Below are 22,552 nucleotides of genomic sequence, written 5' to 3' on the forward strand. Positions count from 1 at the left end.
GACATAAAAATGCATCCGACTGCAAAAAAACAAGAGTCGGGCTGGAAATACTCCACTGCTGGGAGATTTGTTTTGTTTGTGCAAACTGATTAAGAGTCGACATTATTTTTCAGTTTGGCAGTCATGAGCATATCTCAGCCAAAAGGATTTGTTTAAAACAGGAGAGATCAGCAGACAGCATGGTGCTCCCCAGAGTTGTGTTAATGTGCTGTACGTGCGGCTCGTTGTTTGCCTTGTGTGCAGCGGTCCCAAAATGAAGTGGGAAAATCGCACCGTGACACCAAAATCCCCCCTCCTCTGTCTCCCCACAGTGCTGCGAGACTGAAGTCAAGGCATCCATCAACACTGGCAGCCAACGCAACCACATCTCCACCTCCTGCTGCCAGAGGCTGGGGTAAGCAACATCCGGCTCTACACACTCAGAGCACACGCACCTTATATTAGCATTTTATTTTAGTCTGACAAACACGTGGACCCAGGACAAATACTGAAGTGAGTTAAAAAAGTAACCAAAGGCAGAAGAAAAGAAGGTAAAAGACAATTTAAATAAATGAGCTTTAAGGAGAAATTTGAACGACAACATAAAGCTCTAAAGTTTCTCCAGATTCTTAAAGAATTGATGTCATCTTTAGACTTTCAGACAAAGCTCTTGTTTTTTCAGTAGCTGTGCACCAGGGATGTTCCTGACTTCCTAATTTTCCTTGAGAAAAAAAACAAATCACTCGCCTGCTAACTTTAAAATCAGAAAACAGTCAGTAAATTGACCTTTATCGCTGCAAATATTGTATGTATTTATAGTAGGTGTCTTTTTAAACCAGTAATCACATCCTTCAATAATCAAATCATATTTTAAATGTTGCTGAAGTGTGCGGCGCAGATATCGTGCCAGATTAGTTTGCTGAAAGTTAACAGAGCTAGCAGCAACAGACTTTTTTTCAGTTCAGGTCAACTTCTGCATGCCCGTGCAGAATGTGGTTAGTGATTATATGTCACATTACTCAAAGCTCAAAATAGACACTACCTGGCCAAAAAAACAATGTCACAGTTTTTCACTGGACGGCTTAGCTTTGATGATGGTGCTGTCCTGAGTTCGAGTAACGTTTCGCTAAGTTCTTGTATTGATGATGGGAGAGTCGGATTGCTCCGTAAAGTCTCCTCCAGCACATCCCAAAGATGTTCAGTGCGGCTGAAGTCAATGTGTGAAACTGACACCTCGTGCTCCCACTCACATTTTAAGCCCAGTTTATTCCCTCTGACATCAGGGAAGAAAAAAAAAATCCATCAGTGGAAGAACCTGGTCATTCAGTATATTCAGGTAATCATCTTACCTCATTGTTTAGGAACAGTGAGGTAAGATGATTTCATTGTTTGATGAACATAGACCTGACCAACCTGAAGCAACCCCAGATCATAACACTCCCCCACAGGATTGTGTCAGTAGGTACTGATGGGAGCATCACTTCAACCACCTGTCTCCTTATCCCGATGAGCCAATCACGGTAAATCTGGTAAATCACACCACATTAACTTTTTCCATGACTCCACAGTCCAATCTTCATGTTCCCTAACAAACTGAAGCCTTTTTTTTTCTCTGATTAGCCTCACTGATGAGTGGCTCTTATGGAATAATATTTATGTCAAAGGCGTTGCTGCTAAAATGTGATATTATTCCAGAGATTAATGGGAATGGGAGTGCAGAGGCTTCAGCGCCTGCCCCTGAATCCTCCAGTTTTTAAGATTTCTACAGCATTAAAATAATCCAGTGACAGCTGTCAGTACTTCCACTGCTACACAGCAAAAAAGAACTGATTGTTAATTTGGCAAACTTCATCTTCCAAAATCGTAAACAAATACGGTATAAAACAGCGCTCATGTTGCTGCCATGGCGTAGTCGGATTAGTTGGAGCGAGCAGAATTTGCCTTTGTGAGCACAGTTGCCTCTGAGGACGTGAATCTGTTGCTGTGTTTGCCAAGTGTGTGTGATAGCTGCTTCGTGTGTGTGGCGAATGCTTTTAATTTGATGGTTCTTAACCCAGTTTTAGTAGCTTCAATCTCCTCATCTTTGCTTGATGCAGGCCCAGAACACGAGATATGTCTTCCAACAGGCACGAGAAGCTACTCACTCCATCAGTCAGGCTTTAATAACCTGTTGCCAGCAGAAACATATTAATGACTGCAGCAATTATCCAATGGAAGCCGTTCATTTTCTGCTGCAGAGCCGTGTTTATTCCAGTGGATAGCGTCCATCTTATTTTCCTCCTTGCTTGTTTATGAGATACTTGGTGTTACTGCTTGCTGGCAGGTGCAGTAACCATTAACTGACATCGTACCTTAATAATATGGGAACTTATTAGCTCACCGATTAGCATTTTTTGTTAATGACTAGCAAGGGCAGCAAAGTTTAATCATCTCGTCAACTAGTTGCACATTTGTTCTCATCTAAATTTGAAATCTGCTCTGAAGGTAACTGATTAGAAGTAAAATCTGCTCCCAGCAGCGCTGACTTTTGATTAACACTTTAATATAAATCTGATGCTCTTCATCTCAAATTTGTTTCTGGGAGGTAGAGCAGCATAGATACGGAAATGAAATGCCCTCAAAGGCTTTTTTAGGACTGATGAAGATATTCTTTATTGTTGCTGTGTGTGTCCGTGTGTTGCCAGACTGCTGCCCAGACAGGACATTTCGCCATGCGATGTGAGCAGCTCAGTGACGGATCTGCAGCTGCAGCTGGGCAGACAGACAGTCCAGTGTTCAGCCTACATTAAAGGTAGGAATATCAGTTTGAAATAATGTAAAACAAAGTAAGGATTAAAGGATTTAATGTGCACCGATCACTTAGTTTAATAAGCCAAATAGCACTAACTGTGCATGAATTCTTGATGTCAGTAAATGAGAACTGAAGGTCTCACCTGTGTGGGCGCATGTGTGCAGCAAATTATACAAAAATCTATTAAACATTTTTCATGATGGTGAATTGTGATTTTTCATTGCTTTACATGATTTTTAAAACTTTATATGCTATCACATGCTATTGGTTAGCTTATTTCATACAGCTACAATGTATTAGCATTAGAGTTATATATTATATGAATTTTGTTGCTGTGGGAAACCGACTGTAGCTGTTCATCCATCTGGTTGCCCTCAATGCCCTCAACTTCTGGGCAGTCACTTTTGATCGCAAGGTGAATGCAGTATCACAGTGTGATGTGGTGTGACTGCAATCACTCTGAAACAGACTGGCAAGTAACTGCTGTCTAATTCATAAACGCAGACAGATTGCCAACACATTGCAGTCAGTCTGAGTCAGTGCAATAGGAGACTCAGCTCAGCTAGGTGCATTCTGGCTGTATTCTTACATAAAATCAAAGTTGCAGAGCACTTATGTCATTTTGGAGTTAGATCTCAATCACTGTTTGTGGAGGAATTTATGTTTCGGATCGTTCTGGCTGGACTCAGTTACTGTGACTTTCTGTGTATGTAGGCAACAATAGAGTTGCAATTTTCACTGATTTGTCACAGTTTATTATCCCAAACAGATTGCATGTTTTTGCCAACTTGACCCCATTCAGCAGACTGACTCCGTCTTATTGCTGTTTTATCACCAAAGTCACTTTTGGGATGGCAACTGACTGCAAGTGATCGTAGACCTGGTCCTCATCTTCGAAGCAACCATTTCTATAGCAGCAAGATCACAAATTTGCTGCACACAATTGCACTAATTTTGGCTAATTTTTGCTGTAGTATCCAACCTGTGCTTTCTCTAGAGTGACTATGGCGTTATATAACACACCTGGGTTCACTGTAGTGGCCTGTTTGTGTCTGCTGTGTGCATCAGAGAGGAGAGGCTCCAGCTCCACCACAAACTATGACAGCATCATCTTTACTGCTTATAAACCCTTTTGTTGAGAAAAACAGAGACTGATTGGGATAAATACTTTTCATTTGCACATGTGCTCCTCAATACATTTTATAGTCATCGCACTTCTATTTCTAGCAATTGCAAATGAGAGTAAAATGCTCACGCTGTCCACCCCTGCACCACTGGTGCCACCTTCTTTTTCATGACACTAAGGGCAGTCTCTTTATTTTTATGACTTAAAATGCTACTGTAATGTAAAAACAGGCGACTGGAAGAAAAGAGTTGCTTGTGTTGAACTCTGCAATCTATGTAGTTGTTATTCTACTAAAAAGGGTCAATAAAATGTCACTGTTTCATTAACATCATTACGATTCATCCTTTTAACAGCCTGGATGTCTGAACTAAATTTCAAGGCTAACAGTCTTTGAGTTCATGTGCTTATTAACTCACAGCATTACTAGCAGAAAAGTCAAGAAATCACCAAAATGGCTGGTCCACGTCATTCAGCTGATAGCTGCCGACACATCTCTTTACACCAGCCAAGCCTCAGTTTGAGCTCTACATTTTTATGTTTACTGTTCACTGTTTAAGAAAGCTTTTACTGGTGTTCTTACAACATCAGGTAGATCTTTCCAGTAAAAATCAATCAATCAATAAATAAAATTTCCACTGCAGAAAAAGTACAAGTGTGGATATAATAACCATGTTGGAAAAGAGACGGTGTATGTTGCAGGTCCCAGCTGACACAGGGACTCCGGTAACAAAAAGAGTGTCTGTAAAGCAATTGTAGAGTGGAAGTAAGAAGCACACCAACACTCATGTCTTTCTCCAGACCGCGTATATTAATAATTTTGTTTCAACTCATTTACAATACATTTCAATGCTTTAAATGTCCAGTACAAACCATCTAGATAGATAAAAATCAAAATGGAGTGGCATCCTGCTCTCATTCATTTCTTATTACACAGAACTAGATGCAATTACAACTTTTCCACCTCCAGGTGACTCTTAGGAATGCTGGTAAACAATGTATATATACTGTAGTTTCAATGTACTATAGGTTCCTATTTCAATAGTGCAAAACTCAGTGCATCACCTGTGCTTTCGCCTAAGCATGTTAAGCTCATTTATAATTGGACTTAGCTCTTTGAAATTTTACTTAACTATAAACTCTCTTGGTTGTAACATACTTCCCTAATACATAAAGTTAACACTGACAGTCTGGCATTAACACAACAACACTAATAATCTGGAACTATGCATCATTCTATGCTTATAAAACTCATCAAGCCACATCAGGAGTTATACAAAGGAGATTGGGAGACATGTACATATGAATGAGGTGATCAATATGATAATGTCGACCCCTTTAACCACATTTTAAGCGTGAATTCAATGTCGAGAGGAAAATGCTCATTATCGCGAGAAAGACGATCATTAACGCGAGACTAGCAAAGCGAGCGGCGCGGCTCAGCTCTACCGCCGTTACCGATCGCGGCTCAGCGATCCTCAATAAAACAGTCATCGCAAGTCACGGCGATCATCCTACGCAGTGACTAAGCAATCCGAGCATGATGAACAGCTTAAGGCTTTAACTCACAGTTGTTCAACTGGATACCGACCTGTAAAGCAATTGTAGAGTGGAAGTAAGAAGCACACCAACACTCATGTCTTTCTCCAGACCGCGTATAAGCGTGAGCAGGAAGTTGCACCAGCTTATGCAGCCGGGACTGAGAGGTGCGCATAGGTTCCGCTCCTCCACAATATCATTTAAACAGGACTACTTATACAAAGTAAACGATTATAAGCTCAATACTCATGTAGGCTATAAGGTAACACTTATAAAGTGGCATTTAAAATTGCAACCTTTAAACACTATTGTGGTTACATCATTTAGATGGGCCACACGCTCCCCAACAACAAAAGTGACTCCTGGAACTTGACTTTAATAACTCAAAAACCTCTTATAACCCTTAAGAGTCTCTTATCATAAGAAACGTCTCAGCAATGTCTTTTCAAGTGTCTTTTTGTCGCTTTCTTTTTTTTTCTAAAGTTCAAGCGCAGGAAATGGGGTATGCGCCTGGTAGGTATGATGTTACGGGTGCAGAGTAGAAGGGTTGGGGGTAAGGAGAACAATAATATAGAAAAGGATACTGTGCCCGCTGAACGCCGACTGCGTTCACCATCGGGCAAGGCCGGTATGTGGGGCGACCCAGTGACGGGTACGTGAAGACCATGTTTGGACGCCTCCGTCTGGTGGACTGCCTCAGATGGTGTGACAACGTTGGGTTACATAACGTAATCCCTGGTTCTTTGATAACAGAGTGAGGTGTTTCACTATGGGAATCGCCTTGGCGTGACCAACTACGGAAGCTCCAATGACACCACGTCTGTCTGCGACAGACCTGCCAAGCCGTGCTCAGGGCCCCGCCCCTCCTACTATCACGGCTGACCAGCTCCTCCCTACTCATTCTAAGCAGATTTCTTTCCGTGCCCAAGCAAGGAGGGAAGTGATGGTGAAACACCTCACTCTGTTATCAAAGAACCAGGGATTACGTTATGTAACCCAACGTTCTTTTTCTAACTTCGTTCGGTGTTTCACTATGGGAGATATAGCCCACTCCCGGATTGCGCCAGCCCTCCCGAAGCTGTGCTCCAGTGCTGCCCAGGATCTCAGCTCAGACCTGAGGCACTAGACTCCAGGACTGCCTGAGCCAGGGATGACTGAGCGACATCCAGTCTATAAAACCGCACAAATGTGTGTGGTGTAGCCCAACTCGCTGCTGCACAGATATCCTGGACTGACACCCCTCTGAACAAAGCCCAGGATGTAGCCATGCCCCTAGTAGAATGAGCTCGAAGCCCCGATGGGGGCTGAGTACTCTTACAGCTATAGGCTAGAGTTATAGCCTCTACAATCCAATGAGACAGCCTCTGGCGGGACAAAGGCCTGCCCTTGTGGGGGTGGGCCCAGGAAACAAACAGCTGATCAGATTTCCTGAACCCAGCTGTTCTGTCCACATATGACCCCAAGGCCCGCACAGGGCACAATGTGTTAAGCCTGCGCTCCTCTACAGAGGAAAAAGGCGGGGGGTGAAATGCCAGCAGTTCTACTGTGGGGCACCTGTATGATGACTCTATCACCTTAGGGACAAAGGCTGGGTTTGGCCTCAGGCATGCTTTAGTAAGACCAGGGGCCAACTGTAAACGAGAGGGGTGAATGGACAAAGCCTGTAACTCACTAACTCGCTTGGCTGTAGTTAGAGCCAGCAGCAGAGCGGTTTTAAGTGAGAGAAATTTCAACCCTACAGCCTCGATTGGCTCGAAGGGGTGGTAGGAGAGTGCATCCAAAACCAGTGATAAATCCCATAATGGGACCAGTGGCCTTGAGACTGGGAGCTTACGGCGTGCCCCCTTCATGAAGCGACACACAAGAGGGTGCTGACCAATAGGTTTATCACCCAATCCCACATGGCAGGCTGAAATAGCTGCCAAATAGACCTTTATTGTGGAAAAAGCTTTCCCTCCGTCCAGCAAATCCTGAAGAAAACACAGCAACTCCACCACAGAGCACTGAAAAGGGATAACCTGCCTTTCATAGCACCATTCTTCAAAAACACGCCATTTACAACTGTAAAGAGAGCGTGTGGAGGAAGCTCTTGCATTCTGAATGGTGTCAATAACCTTCAGAGGCAGACCCGCAGCATTCAAATTCGACCTTTCACGGGCCAGGCCCACAGAGCCACCCGGTCTGGGTGAGGATGATATATCTCCCCTCGCGCCTGAGACAGAAGGTCCCGGCGGATGGGGAGCGGCCACGGTTCGCCCGCCAGGAGCTGAATTATTTCTGCTAACCAGTGTTTCGACGGCCACCGTGGCGCTATTAAAATTAGCGACAGCCCCTGATCTCTCACTCTGATTAGGGTTGGAGAGATAAGGCTGAGAGGCGGAAAGGCATATAGCAGTGTGTCTGGCCATGGGTGGGCCAGAGCGTCCATGCCCAGTGGGGCGACTGGGTCTGACAGGGAGAAAAACAGTGGGCAATGTGTGTTTTCCTGCGAGGCGAAGAGATCTACGGCAGCCCGGCCGTATTTCTGCCATATCTGCTCCACCACCTGCGGGTGAAGTCGCCAATCTCCGAACAACGGGTTCCCTCTGGACAGGAGGTCCGCCCCCCTGTTCAGAATACCCGGCACGTGAGTTGCCCGAAGGGAGAGGAATTTTGTGCTGCTCCACACAATTATTTCCCTGGCCAGTCTGTGCAACTGCAGGGAACGAGTACCACCCTGGCGGTTGATATAAGCAACTACTGTAGAGTTGTCTGTTTTCACCAAAACATGTCGACCCTGGAGATACGGCAGAAAATGCCTTAGAGCTAAGCGCACTGCGTGCGGCTCCAGTATGTTGATGTGAGCCCGAGAGAGCCTCCGAGACCAAACACCATTTACTGCCCTCCCCATCATGGTTGCGCCCCACCCTGACAGAGATGCATCTGTGGTCAGGGTCATCCTGGATGACACCGCGCCCAGAGGTACTCCCGCCGCAAGAGCTGCTGGGTTCCTCCAAGGTTGGAGAGCCGCTATACATGACGGTGTTATTTTTACACTGCGACCGAGATGGCGGTGAGGGCACAGACGTAGGGACGTGACCCAACGCTGAAAATCCCTCATCATAAGCAGCCCCAAATGCACCACATTTATTACCGAGGCCATAAGGCCGAGGAGGCGGAGACAGAGCCGGAAACGCACGACTTTCCCCACTTGAAAGAGGGAGAGGCACTGAGTGAAGGATGCGATCCTGCGCTCTGAAAGCGTGACACGATAAGATCTGGAATCTAAAATGAGCCCCAGATATTCCGTATACTGTGCGGGTTTCAAGCGGCTCTTTTCCAGGTTGATTTTGAAGCCGAGCTCCGTAAGGTGGTTTGCCACCACCCTGGAATCTCTGATCGCCTGCTCCCGCGATCGGGAGCATATCAGATAATCGTCTATGTAAGAGAATATTCTGATGCCGCTGTTCCTTAACGGAGACAGCGCTGCCTCCACACATTTGCTGAACACCCTTGGGGCTAATGATAGCCCGAATGGGATAGTCTGAAACTCGTATGCTGCGTTCTGATAGGCGAACCTGAGATATTTCCTGTGTGGAGGATAAATGGCGATGTGAAAATATGCGTCTGAGAGGTCGATTGTCACAAACCAATCGTCTGGGTGAACGGCCCGACAGAGCGCTTTGTGTGTGAGCATTCTGAACGTGTACTTTCTCAAGTGTTTGTTCAATACACGTAGATCTAAAATGGGCCGGAGAGAGGAACCCTCTTTTTTTGGAATGAGGAAATAGCGGGAGTAAAAGCCCTGCTGAGCCTCCTCGCTCGGGACCGCTCTGATCGCCTGTTTGCGTAACAGGGAAGCAATTTCGTCCTCCAATACGCTTGCTGACTCTCCCTTGGCCACTGAAATCAACTTTCCGTTGAATTTCGGTGGTTTCATTGCGAACTGAAGCCTGTATCCTTGGGAAATGGTGGCCATAACCCAGGGATGGACTGCGCATGCGCGCCATTGCTCCAGCCGCGCAGAGAGCGGGCCCATGAACACGTGTGACGTCACCTCTGCCTCCCGCATGGAGGTGTCCCCCTCGCGAAGAGCGCCAGCTCCCTCCGCAGGGAACGTAGTGACATGACAGTGACTTTCTTTCATTTTTTTCATTTTCTTTAAACTGGGGGGACATTCTGCCCTTGGCAAACTGCCTGGTTGCAGGAATGCACACTTTATTTCTTTTTGAACCCCCGAAACACAATGAAGTGTCTGAAAACTTTGGGCAGTGCTTGGTGACACTGATAGATTGCTTTGAAGTGAATAATGAAACCGGGGAAGTGCATGGTGACACTGCGACCTTTGACCCCACATCTCCTCTCTCTGAACTAGGTGTGGGAACCGAGAGAGGGCTCCTGATGAACTGGGAACCCCAGGAGCCTCTGAACCATGAACCCTGGGAGGTGTGGTTGCCTCTTCCAGCACCTTCCTCCTCTTTGAGGGAGGAGAGAGAGGTGATGCACAACGTTGCAGGCTTGCTAGGCTGAACGCTTCTTCTTCCCTTCCCCGGGGTGTGACGTTCGGTTCTTTGCAGCAGCTGCTGCAAAGGAGTGTTTGCCCCAAGGCCTTGGGTTTTCTGCCTTGACCTGGTGGGAAGGCTGCAGTCTTGCCGCTTGCCTCTGAACTTTAGCCCCACTCTGCCTACCCCTCACGGCTGCAGCTGCTGCTGCGAAGCCTACTCTAGGCACCTGGTGAGATTGTGGGTTCACTTTTCTGGGTAAGCAGAGATTGAAAGCTTCTCCCTCCTGCTTTCTGAGAGTGCTTGTCTCTCTCATTTTCTCCAAAGCTGGGCCAAAGAGACCCTTGGCTGGGTCATAGGCTGCATCCATGATTTCAGCCTTCTGAGTGTCTCCCAATCCTGACAGGTTTAGCCATAAAGCTCTCTCACCTGAGACTGCAAGACCCATTACACGCCCACAACCCTGGACTGCTCCCCTGGAGGAGCGTAGGATGAGATCGTTGACCACACAGATCTCATCCCAGAGGGCCGGGTTTGGAGACCCCGAGTCCAGTTGACGGCCCATGTCCTCTAAAATCTCTGCCTGATAAGCTGACAGCAGTGTAACCGCATTAAGGGAACACACCGACTGTGCTGAATATTTGTACATCCTTTGATAGATGGATGCGGTGAGGCGATCCATCTTACTGGGCAGAGAAATATTAGAAGAAGCTGAAACTGACCTGCGGTTAGGGTGAAGGTGATAAGCCACTGAAGGCTCAACTGCTGGGGGTCCGGTCAGCCCCAGCTCACCCATTCCTTGCATCTCCAGCTTAGAGCAGCCCTGGGTAGGAAGCTTGCTCTTAAAAGGGCTAGACCAATAGCGACTCATTTCTTTCATGCAAGCAGGCACTGCTGGCAGAAGCTGCTTTGCAGGTGGTGAGGCTGGAGGGAGCCTCTTGCCATCATACAGGTCACGTTCTGCCCCTTCAGCCGCCTGGGCTGCTGGCCATGTGATGCCCAGCTTGGCAGCAGCCCGTTTGCAAACATCATACAAGTTGCTGTCCACTGGGGGTACAGCTTCAGCCCCACTTGGGGGCCTGGACTGCTGGGCAGGGAAGGTGGAGTCATCCTCCTCTTCCTCCATGTCTTCTAGGCCGAGGAGGTCGGAGTTGGCATCGCCATCCGCATCCTCATCCGCCGGCTCACCCTCAGTTGGGTCGAGGAGCCCCTCGAACAACTGGGGCATAACCGGGGACACTTCCTCCATTATGTCCGCCCAGCTCGTTGTGGCTGTCGGCTGATGGATATCAATCGTAGCATTGTTGGCTGACAGACAGGGGTCCTGGCTGTTAGCCACTGCTACTCTCAACCTCCTTTCCAGGATTTTCTCTGGCATCAAGGCGCAATGAGAGCAACCTTGCGGGTCCGCCAGAGAAGTTTGAGCATGCTTAGCACCCATGCAAGCTATGCACATCGGATGAGAGTCCCTGCCCGAAATGGAAGCACCGCATGATGCGGGGCATGGGCGGGATGCAGCCTCTTTGGCCTTCGGTTCTGACCCTTTGGCGGGGGTAGGAGCCGTAGCCATCGTGGTCGGAAAGATGGTGAGACTGAGCTATACAAGGCTCGTCGTGACACGTTAGCCTGTTTGTAGCTAGCGCTAGCAACGGGGTTAAGTCCGAGCTAGTCGCCGTGAGAGTCAGCTCGTCGTGACACGTTAGCTGAGCTCTACCAGTTGATCCAGCTAACAAATTAATGCTAACTGAAACCTAACACTGTTTAGGGTCGGTTAGCAAATTAATGCTAGCCAGACCTAACACGGTACTGACCCGCTAACAAGCTAATGCTAGCCGGACACCGAAAAGCTCGCCGTGACGCGTTAGCCCAAGTTACACACACACACACAACGGCTACCCTGCTAATTAAAACCAGGTGACCGCTGAAGACAGCTCGCCACGACGCGGTCGCTGTCCAGGGTGTATAACTACCAGTACACTTCTTTCGAAGGACTTACTCAGCACAATCCAGACTGAAAACTGGAGAACTGCGTTCGGCGACGTACTCCTCTACGGGACGCCTGAGAACTGTTAAACAGCTAACCAAGCCAGCCTGGGCGCGCTGAGGGAGCCCGATGTAGTTTCTCACGGGAAGAAAGCGAGAATGAGTAGGGAGGAGCTGGTCAGCCGTGATAGTAGGAGGGGCGGGGCCCTGAGCACGGCTTGGCAGGTCTGTCGCAGACAGACGTGGTGTCATTGGAGCTTCCGTAGTTGGTCACGCCAAGGCGATTCCCATAGTGAAACACCGAACGAAGTTAGAAAAAGAACCCCGGTTGGACCTCACGCTGTAGTTCAGGACTAGATGCTGGCTCGGGATCGAGTACTAGTCGCGAAGCAGGATCTGCGATATCCTCCTCTTGATGAAGGGGTCGGCTTTCCTCCAAACTGTCATCCTGTTCACTGTCAGAGTTCTCCGCTTCTATAGCAATATCTCTTATTTGTTCTGGTTGACGACAAGGTCCCTCCGATCGACGTGTCTGACTTGGGGTGGGCCTGTTTTGTGATTCACTCCAACCTTGTTGTTCCGGATGCTGACTCCCGATTTGTGCATGTCTGGGCACGCGAAACCAATAGAGAGGCGCATCATCTTCAGAGTCACTTGCCTCGGGACTTAATATCTGTGTGGGAGTTTTTGATCTTTCTGCCGGGTTCCTGTTTCTCTTTTGTTTTCGTGAGGCTTCGTGAGGGTCTTGGGCTATCTCTACTGGTAGGTCATTCACTTGTAATAGCAGGTTTCTATGCAGAGTACGAATGGGACGATTTCCGGTTTCTGGGCTTACTTTGTAGACCGGGTTCTCTCCAACTTGCTCTCTCACAATGTAGACCATCTGCTCCCAATAGGGCCTTAGTTTGCCAGGTCCTCCTCTTTCACTGAGATTACGTACCAGTACTCTGTCTCCAGGCTGCAAGGTTACTCCTTTACATTTCTTGTCATAGTTTGTTTTTCCCCTGAAACTTGACTGTTGACTGTTTGCGCATGCTATTCTGTAGGCTTCTGTCATTTTTCCTGCCCACTTCTTGGCATATCCCTGTGCCGTCTCATCTCCATCTTCTGCCATAAGGCCAAAAAGGAGATCCACTGGGAGGCGGGGGTGTCTGCCATACAACAGGTAATATGGGGAAAAGCCTGTGGCCTCGTGCCTTGTGCAATTATAGGCGTGGATGATATGGGGGAGGTGGTCTTTCCAGTTATGCTTTTCTTTCTCCCCTAGTGTGCGGAGCATCTGTAACAATGTCCGGTTTAGTCTTTCTGTAGGGTTGCATTGTGGGTGGTAGGGAGACGTCCGGGAGTGACCTACACCTGCCAGCTGTCTGAGAGCTTTGAAAAGTTCATTTTCGAATTCCCTGCCTTGATCGTGGTGGAGTTTGGCGGGATATCCAAATTTGGGAATGAAGTCGTTGAAGAGCCGATCTGCTGCTGTTTTAGCTGCTTTGTTCTTGGTGGGGTAGGCTTGTGCGAACCGGGTGAAGTGGTCAACCACCACTAAAATGTACTCAAACCCACCTTTGGAAGCTTCTAAGTGTAGGAAATCTATGCACACAAGCTCCAGGGGTGAATTGGATGTTATGCTACCCATTGGGGCCCTCTCATGTGTTGCTGGCTTTTTCTGTTTAATGCATGGACACTTTCTGGTGACGTACTCTTCTACCTCTTTCTTCATAAAAGGCCAATAAAACCGCTCTCTGGCTAGACCGAGGACTTTTTCCACTCCAACATGGCCCATGTTATTATGAAGGTGAGTCAGAGCTGTCTGCCGATAAGTAGCTGGTAGGACAAGTTGTTTGCGTGTTGTTGTCTTCCTGTACAGGAGGCCATTATCTATGTGCAATCTGCTCCACTCTCTCAAAAGTCTCTTAGTGTTTGTATCAAGTTTACCTTTGTTGTCCTCATTTGGTGTAATATTGTCTTCCTTCATCTTCAGGACTTTTCCAATGACAGGATCTTGGCGCTGTCCCTGGACCAATTCATCATGGCTGATTGTGTGAAGGGACCCTCTGAGAGGCTGGTTAGATGAGGCTAGGTTGAGGGCTGCTACCCAAGGCACATCCCCCTGCTTAGCTCTCCTGCTCCCTTCCCATACTGCTCCAACCGCTTCCTCTGGAAGCTCCTCAGAACACTGCTCCATGAAGGTATTGATGTCAAGGGGGCAGCGAGAAAGCACATCCGCATCAGTGTTGGCTTTCCCTGATCGATACTTTATGTCGAAGTGGTAATCTGCTAACTGCCCCACCCAACGGTGTCCCACTGCATTTAGTTTTGCTGTGCTTAGGACATACGTTAGGGGATTATTGTCCGTGAAAATGGTGAAATGAGGGGCATAGAAAAGATAGTCCTTAAACTTGTCACAAACTGCCCACTTGAGGGCTAAAAACTCGAGTTTGCCGCTGTGCAAGTGGTAGTTTTGTTCGGCGGGTGTCAATGTGCGGGACCCGTACCCAATTACTCTCATCTTGTCATCCTGCTTTTGATAAAGGGCTGCTCCCAGGCCTTTTTGAGATGCATCCGTGTGGAGTATGAAGGGACGGGTGAAGTCCGGGTATGCTAACACTGGTGGTTGGGTCAGCATGTCGATCAGCTGCTCAAGTATCTTTTGGTGTTCTTCGTTCCATTGTACTGGAGCTCGAGATGATTGTTGAGGGTACTTCACTCTGCCTCTGGTCGGTTTAGTCTGAGCTATGTCAGATTGGATTTGGAGTAGGTCGTACAGGGGCTTGGCAATGCGTGAAAAGTCCTGTACATATGCCCGATAGTAGCTCAGGAACCCCAAAAGCTGTCGCACACCCCCAACTGTTTGTGGTCTTTTGTGTTTGAGCGCCTGCACTGCCTCAATGTCTTTGGGATCCACCTTTACGCCATCTGCAGACACCAAGCGCCCAACATATCGGACCTCACTGCGGAACAACTCGCACTTCTCAGGCTTTAGTTTTACTCCATGACGCTGTAAAGCCTGCAACACTTTGCGCAGCACTTGGACATGTTCATCAAATGACTTGGAGAAGCATAACACATCGTCCAGGTAGGGGATGCAGCATTCATCCCTGAGTGTGTCGAGCATCTCCTCCATGCTCCGTTGGAAAGCTGCTGGTGCATTTGACAGCCCGAAGGGTATTCGTACCCATTCGTAAAGGCCCCATGGTGTGGTGAAGGCGGTCAGGTACCTGGACCCTTCTGCTATGAAACCCTGATGGTAGGCTTTACCCTGATCCAGGATTGAGAACCAGCTGTAGCCCCCAAGTGAGTCCGTGAGATCCTGGATTCGAGGGAGCGGATGACGATCTGGCACTGTTTTGTTGTTAAGAAGGCGATAGTCAATACACAACCGTAGAGTTCCATCCTTCTTTCTCACACAGATCACAGGGGCTGCGTAAGGTGACTGTGACTTTACAATCCATCCTTTGATTAGCAGTTCTTGGATATACTCCTTGACTTCGCGGTAAAGGGGCTTCGGGATGGAAGCATAGGCCCTTTGGACTGGCGTGTCGTCTTTGAGTCGGATGTCCATTTGCAATGACGGGATACGGCCTATGTCGCTGCTGTCACGGGAAAACGCCTCACACTCTTCCCTCAGCACCTTCTCCACTGCCTGTTGTTGGTCTGGACTCAGGTGACTAAGACTGACTGGTGGTAACCAGGACTCAGCAGGGGAGACCTTAGGAGAGGTAGATTGGGCCGCCTCCACGGATGTTACTGTGGCTGGCATGGTTTGGGGCAACTCTACAGGGTCTTGTTCTATTACTTTAGCGACATGCTGGATCGTGCCTAGTGTGGTTCTTTTTGGTAAAATTACTTCATGCTTTGAGTGGTTGGAGATGGGGATCTTAACAAGGGGTTTTTGGTTGTTATTAATCTCTAGGAGTCCTTCTCCAACACTCAAATGTCTTAAAGCGACATTCTCTTCTGCAGGTTCATAAAGCACAAGGGGGTCAGCGGTGTCAAAGTTCTGGGGCACCCTACACCAAACCTGCACTGCTTTACCTGCTGGAATGGTTACATTGTCCTTACCAACTCTTACTGTGACTGGGTCACAGTCACCATTTTGTGGCACTTGAATAAAACTAACCATGGCCACAACTTGTTCTTCATCCAACCCAAAAGCTCGGCGTAGGAGACTCAGTAAAATGGTATTAGCATCTTCATCTGATTCCTGTTGTTGGATGATTGCCCCTAAAACATTAGCTCCTACTAGTGGCTGGGGGAGGGTCAGACTACTTACTAGGAAGGGGGCCTGCACGGTTAGATTTGGATCCTCGTGACCAGAAAGAGTGACTGTGAGTTCAACCCACCCCTCATAAGGAACGGCTTGGCCATTGACTGCATACACTTCTAGTCCATCATCTAGAAGCTCTTGTAGTGGTCTAACTGGATAGCTGGGAATGTGTGTCTTCGCCCACTGTCTGTCTACTATGCTCACTTGGGAACCCGAGTCAAATAACGCCGAAACTGGATAACCATTAATCAAACATTTCAGGAGACTCTTCTTCCCGACCAAGGGAACTTTACAGCCCGCAGTAGTTCGATAGGGGGGTGCATAGGATTTGTTCCTCTTGCGTTTGGTTTGCTCTCCAGTCCATTTACGGGGTTGCTTGGCAGACATTACTGGCTGGGACTGGGGTCTGGTACCGGTCTCTGACTGTCCCTCAACAGAGACCGATTCCAGTTTCCCTGAAACTTGGTGCGCTTTAAGCATCCAACTGCTCTATGGCCTAGTTCTCCACACACAAAGCAGTGACTACAGTCCTGCAACTTCTGTTCAGTGCACTTTGGACAAAGGGCTCCCCTCTTAGTGGAAGCTGTAGGCCGATTGGTTGAACGCTGATGGTGGTTACTGGGTTGTGGTGGAGGAGAATATGGATGGGTATGAGGAGCGCCTTGGACGGGCGCTGATGGGGAAAAGTGGTGGGGGTTCACAGCTTTCAGTTCCATTAGGCTGGCTACCATGTTGGTCAGAGTCTCTACTTGGGCAGTGAGTTGTTTGATTGTCTGAGAGGTTTGGTAATCCTTGGTTTCCTTTTCCTCAGTTTCAGCTGCTACACTTTGGGCATGTATTGCCTTTTGACGGGGTGTTTGGCCTAATCTCCGCTGGCGTTCATTCTCATCACTTATTATTTTAGTGACTTCGCTAAGGATCTCTTCATCTGTGACATTTCTATTCAGGGTGAGGGGTCTCAGTCTCTGTCTCATGTCAGCATACTTAACCCCCAGGCCTTGGTAGATTGTGTGCAGGAACACTTCCTGAATGGTTTTCGGGTCATAGGAAATGTCTACGTTGCCCTGCCTTGACTGGAAGGTTAGCTTTTGTTTGAGCCCAATCATCCGATACAAAAACTGCTGGGGTGATTCTTGTTCACTTTGCCTAGCACACATTAACTCCTGAAACATCTCAGTTGTTGCCTTTTCTCCCAGGTGGGACCTGAGGAAGCCTTGGAGTTCAGGGAGGGACAGTTCATCTTTGAGCATGAGCATGTCCCTGAAGGTGCCAGGTTTGACGATTCTAAGTACTCCCCTCACAATTTCTGTTTCGGTAACCCCTTCTTTTAGTCCCTCATTGATTTGCTTTGTGAGACTGTTATAGCTGATTTCCGAACTATTGTCTCCTATTTGTCCTCCAAATACTTTGAATTCTCTACGTGGGAGGTAGGAAAGGTCTCTTATGATGACTGGTCTCTCTGGGCTGAGGTGTGAGTGACTGAGGGAGTCAGAGTGGTTTTGATCACCGGTCATTACAGCTGGTCGGGGAACCGCTGCTTCGTACTGCTTCAATCTCTCCCCCAGATCCTCATACACTTTCCTCAGGTCCTCTATCGACTGTGTCTCTGTACTTGCGTTTGTACGGAGGTCTGTTTGATTTTCAGGGGAGGCTGGTGTTTCTGGTGGCAAATCTGATGGATGAGGGCTAGGCATGTTTGGCGGTGCAGCTCCAGAGGGATTATCTACTGTTCTGACTTGAATGGCTTGGCTGATTAAGTCATTTAATGACAGCAGATGGCTCATGCCTTCGTCCTCAAGTCCTAGGAGAGTCTCTGACTGGATGTAGGAGGTGAGATAGTTCATGCAGCCCTCAATATCATCCTGGTTGAAAGGTGCTGTGTCTTGAATGTCTGCAGCTATGTTCCTTGCTAGCTCAAAAAGTTTAGTGTCTGAGAGCAGGAACAAGCGCCTCCTAATGCTCCATGTCAGTTCCTTCCGTGCAGTTGACATATGTGTTTTCTCTGGTTTAGCTCTGTGGCAAATAGAGTGTGTTGTCTTTCCGTTGCAGCCGTGCAGCTCCCTGATGAGGCAAAGATCCTTCTCACCTTGATCTTCCTCCGTGGACACTCACTGGCTTGCGTGGCCGTAGCAACACCTAGGTCGTGGTTATCTTGTGGTTCTGTTATCACTGGATCCCCCCTAAGACTCAAAGGGAGGGATCCCGGACGAGCCCCCACAGTTTGTTGCAGGTCCCAGCTGACACAGGGACTCCGGTAACAAAAAGAGTGTCTGTAAAGCAATTGTAGAGTGGAAGTAAGAAGCACACCAACACTCATGTCTTTCTCCAGACCGCGTATATTAATAATTTTGTTTCAACTCATTTACAATACATTTCAATGCTTTAAATGTCCAGTACAAACCATCTAGATAGATAAAAATCAAAATGGAGTGGCATCCTGCTCTCATTCATTTCTTATTACACAGAACTAGATGCAATTACAACTTTTCCACCTCCAGGTGACTCTTAGGAATGCTGGTAAACAATGTATATATACTGTAGTTTCAATGTACTATAGGTTCCTATTTCAATAGTGCAAAACTCAGTGCATCACCTGTGCTTTCGCCTAAGCATGTTAAGCTCATTTATAATTGGACTTAGCTCTTTGAAATTTTACTTAACTATAAACTCTCTTGGTTGTAACATACTTCCCTAATACATAAAGTTAACACTGACAGTCTGGCATTAACACAACAACACTAATAATCTGGAACTATGCATCATTCTATGCTTATAAAACTCATCAAGCCACATCAGGAGTTATACAAAGGAGATTGGGAGACATGTACATATGAATGAGGTGATCAATATGATAATGTCGACCCCTTTAACCACATTTTAAGCGTGAATTCAATGTCGAGAGGAAAATGCTCATTATCGCGAGAAAGACGATCATTAATGCGAGACTAGCAAAGCGAGCGGCGCGGCTCAGCTCTACCGCCGTTACCGATCGCGGCTCAGCGATCCTCAATAAAACAGTCATCGCAAGTCACGGCGATCATCCTACGCAGTGACTAAGCAATCCGAGCATGATGAACAGCTTAAGGCTTTAACTCACAGTTGTTCAACTGGATACCGACCTGTAAAGCAATTGTAGAGTGGAAGTAAGAAGCACACCAACACTCATGTCTTTCTCCAGACCGCGTATAAGCGTGAGCAGGAAGTTGCACCAGCTTATGCAGCCGGGACTGAGAGGTGCGCATAGGTTCCGCTCCTCCACAATATCATTTAAACAGGACTACTTATACAAAGTAAACGATTATAAGCTCAATACTCATGTAGGCTATAAGGTAACACTTATAAAGTGGCATTTAAAATTGCAACCTTTAAACACTATTGTGGTTACATCATTTAGATGGGCCACATGTACACTGAGAATAATAACTCTTGTTTGACTGATTTTGTGATAAACAGTCTTGGGTGCAGGTACAGGTCCAAACACCTGAGAGAAAAAAACTTTATCGACACCATCTGTGCCCTTCTGTCTCACTGTCCAGCACATGTTATTTACTGCAGCATTTTTGGAAATTTATTAGCTTGTCAAAACAGCTCCAGCTGTTTCCTCACTGTAGCTTTGTATTTAACATACAGACATGAAACTCAGAGGAATCCTAACCTGTGTGCAAACACTCGCCATTTCCTCTCTGAGCTGTACAGAAACTTTCAGAGTAAAAGGGAAAAGGAAAAGTTCTGTCTTACCACTGAGACCTAGCATGATTCACAAAGCGCAGCTTTTACTTTGAAGGCGAACAGTCTCTGTTTCAGGTTTGCATCACACCATTCAGTTTCACAACTGCTCGACAAGCAGTTTGTGAGTGTTCGCAGAGAAGTTGGCATCTTTCCTGCAAACTATGGGTGGCTGCAACCTGATAGCGACCAAAGCAATTGCAAGGAGGTTTTAAGGTAGTTCTGTGTACTTCTTTGTGACCAATTTCACACTAGCGACTGCCAGCAACCACTTGTCAACCGGTTGTGGATTACACAATTTCTCGAGCAACCTGTAGTTACCAGGGGGTCACTGACTGGTCTCTAGGCTTGTCTAATTGGAGCTTTAACAATTTTTTTCCCAGCAATTGCCAACAACCTCCAGCAACCACTCAGCAACCAGTTAGTGAATACTGGTGGTTGCCAGATGATTGGTCTGGTTTGTAAGGCTTTGTGACTGGGGCCTTAAATAAGTATGAAGCTACAGCTGCAAGATGGTCAGATTAGCATAAAAACAGGCTGACAGCCTGTCGTTACTGTTATGTTTTTGTATTAAATAAATCAGTGAGGTTCAGAGGTGGTGTTAGGTGGATTTTGTTACCTTTGGACAGAGCTAATTCTAAAACTAAATCTCCTGCTTCCAGTGTGCAGCTACAGTCATTTCCAGGATATCTCTGAGCAGAAAGACATCATTCTTCTTATCTAAGCCCCTTCAGGAAGCTATATGACATTCATAAAATGTTCCCTATGAAGTAAATCCAAAGGCCCCAAATCACATGATTGTCCTTACTTTACTTATCTTTCCCTTGCTGTGAAGACATTTGGTCTTCACCAAGACAAAAGAATAAGACTGCCTGCTGTTTTTGTTATTGTTGTACTTTCTGTGTGGACTTCCTCCACTGACTCTAATCCCTCATACCTGAATCCAGAGTTCTTCGTGGGCATTAAATTCTCACTTTGCTACCACCCACACAAGCACATATGCTTAGCAGCGCTCATTAACACATGGATGAATATGTAGCGTGATGACTTAACCTGGATTCAGGCTAATGAATGCATTTTCAGATGAGGTGTTAATAAATGGGAGCAGCTTACAAAATGCACTGAAATGCAATTTATGTATTCCTCTTCCCTCTGCCCTTATCTTTCCTCTCCTTTCTCCCTTTCAGAGGATGAGGCGTTCGAGCTGTGCCTGGGTCTGCAGACTCTTCTGGAACTTAAAGTAAGGTCCTCACTTCCTTTGCTATTTTGTGAGCCTTATCGTGTGTTTTGATGTGTGTGTGTGTGTGTGTGTCCTTTTACAGAGTCAGCTAAGCTGAAATGGTCACAAGGCTTTAAACAAGCAAAAGGGAAGAAGAAATACTCATAAAACTAAACATGTCAGGGGGAAATATGAAGGTTCTTATCACATAAGGGAAAGGCAGGGCCGTGTTGTTTTAATAGTGCAGCATTTTGTTGAGCGCCCGCTGTGCAGATAAATCCCATATGAGGAGATTCAGGACATACTGTGATGTGAAACCTTTAATATTCACATTTGAAATACTGCATCTAAATCCAATCACAAGACCAGCTGGCAGTTTGAAAGTAGTCCTCCGTTTATTTCAGTATTACGTAATCTGCAACTAGTTATCTTCTGAAAGATCTAATTAAAATGGGACTTCAGGGTGTGAAAGGAACATGAGCTCCAATTTTGTAAATCAGCCCTTAAGGACAGTGTGAGGTTTTAGCTCCGGGCTCATTCCTGTGTTTAGCTTTCCCTGCAAATATTCATAAGCAGTGTTAGTAATCGTGATTAATGGCCAGCAGAAGCTTAATAGAAGCGCTGCTTAACAGAAGGACCGAAGAATAACATATTCCTGCTTTCATAAATCAATGTGCCAAGTCTTTTTGTTTTCATAGAGAAAGTGTTTTAAATTTCAATTCATTATCATTCATTTTTCAACTTTTATGACTTGAGCTAAGCCTGAAGCTAAAAACAGTTTCTCTGTTTATTTGTTTTTTAGACCTTTAAAACACATTTCAGGCTGTGGTTTATCGGCCTTTAACTCATTCTGGATGATTTTTACTGCTTTGAAAGTGTCTTTTCCAGCATAGCTGAGATGGGAGGCGGGTAAAATGACCAGAAACCAATTTAAAATGAATCCGTGTTACCCTACAAGTCACAAGTTTATGCATTTTCCTGTTATTTATGGACAATTTATTGCCAAAAAGTACTTTATGCTTGAGTAAATATAAATGTTTAATTATATTTTAATGACAGTCCTGGTGATTTTCCTTTGGGGGAAGACCAAAATTGCTTTCAGAGTCCACCAACATTTTTTGTATGCAGAAAAAAGCCTGGGTAAGGGTTGCTGTGTGTTAGGCAGATGTGGAGGCCAAATAAGCAACTGTTTAACAAGTAACTTCTAATTGATTTCAGTGAAAAGGAGGCAACAATCAAGGTAATGAAGCAGATTACTTAATGCTGAAAACACAACAAAATGAATGAATTCATGATATAATTTTTATAACAACAACACACCATATAAAGTTCGGTACTGGACTCACTACCATTTTTTTGAAACCTTCCCTTTCACTCTAGCTACTGTCCTTCTGTCACAAATCAACTCTGACACTCGTCTACACCCACTCCACCCTTCCTGACTGGA

General features: G+C 46.5%; 1 protein-coding gene across 1 annotated transcript in view; it reads left to right on the top strand.

Annotated features, from left to right (window-relative positions):
• Positions 1-22,552, top strand: part of nrip2 (nuclear receptor interacting protein 2) — a 65,752-nt gene that overhangs the window by 33,396 nt on the left and 9,804 nt on the right. Inside the window, exons 3-5 of the mRNA XM_030719740.1 lie at positions 312-394; positions 2,664-2,770; positions 21,074-21,126. Of these exons, the coding sequence (XP_030575600.1) occupies positions 312-394; positions 2,664-2,770; positions 21,074-21,126 (243 nt within the window). The remainder of the gene's footprint in view (positions 1-311; positions 395-2,663; positions 2,771-21,073; positions 21,127-22,552) is intronic.

Source organism: Archocentrus centrarchus, chromosome 23, assembly GCF_007364275.1.
Source record: "Archocentrus centrarchus isolate MPI-CPG fArcCen1 chromosome 23, fArcCen1, whole genome shotgun sequence".
Classification (NCBI taxonomy): domain Eukaryota; kingdom Metazoa; phylum Chordata; class Actinopteri; order Cichliformes; family Cichlidae; genus Archocentrus; species Archocentrus centrarchus.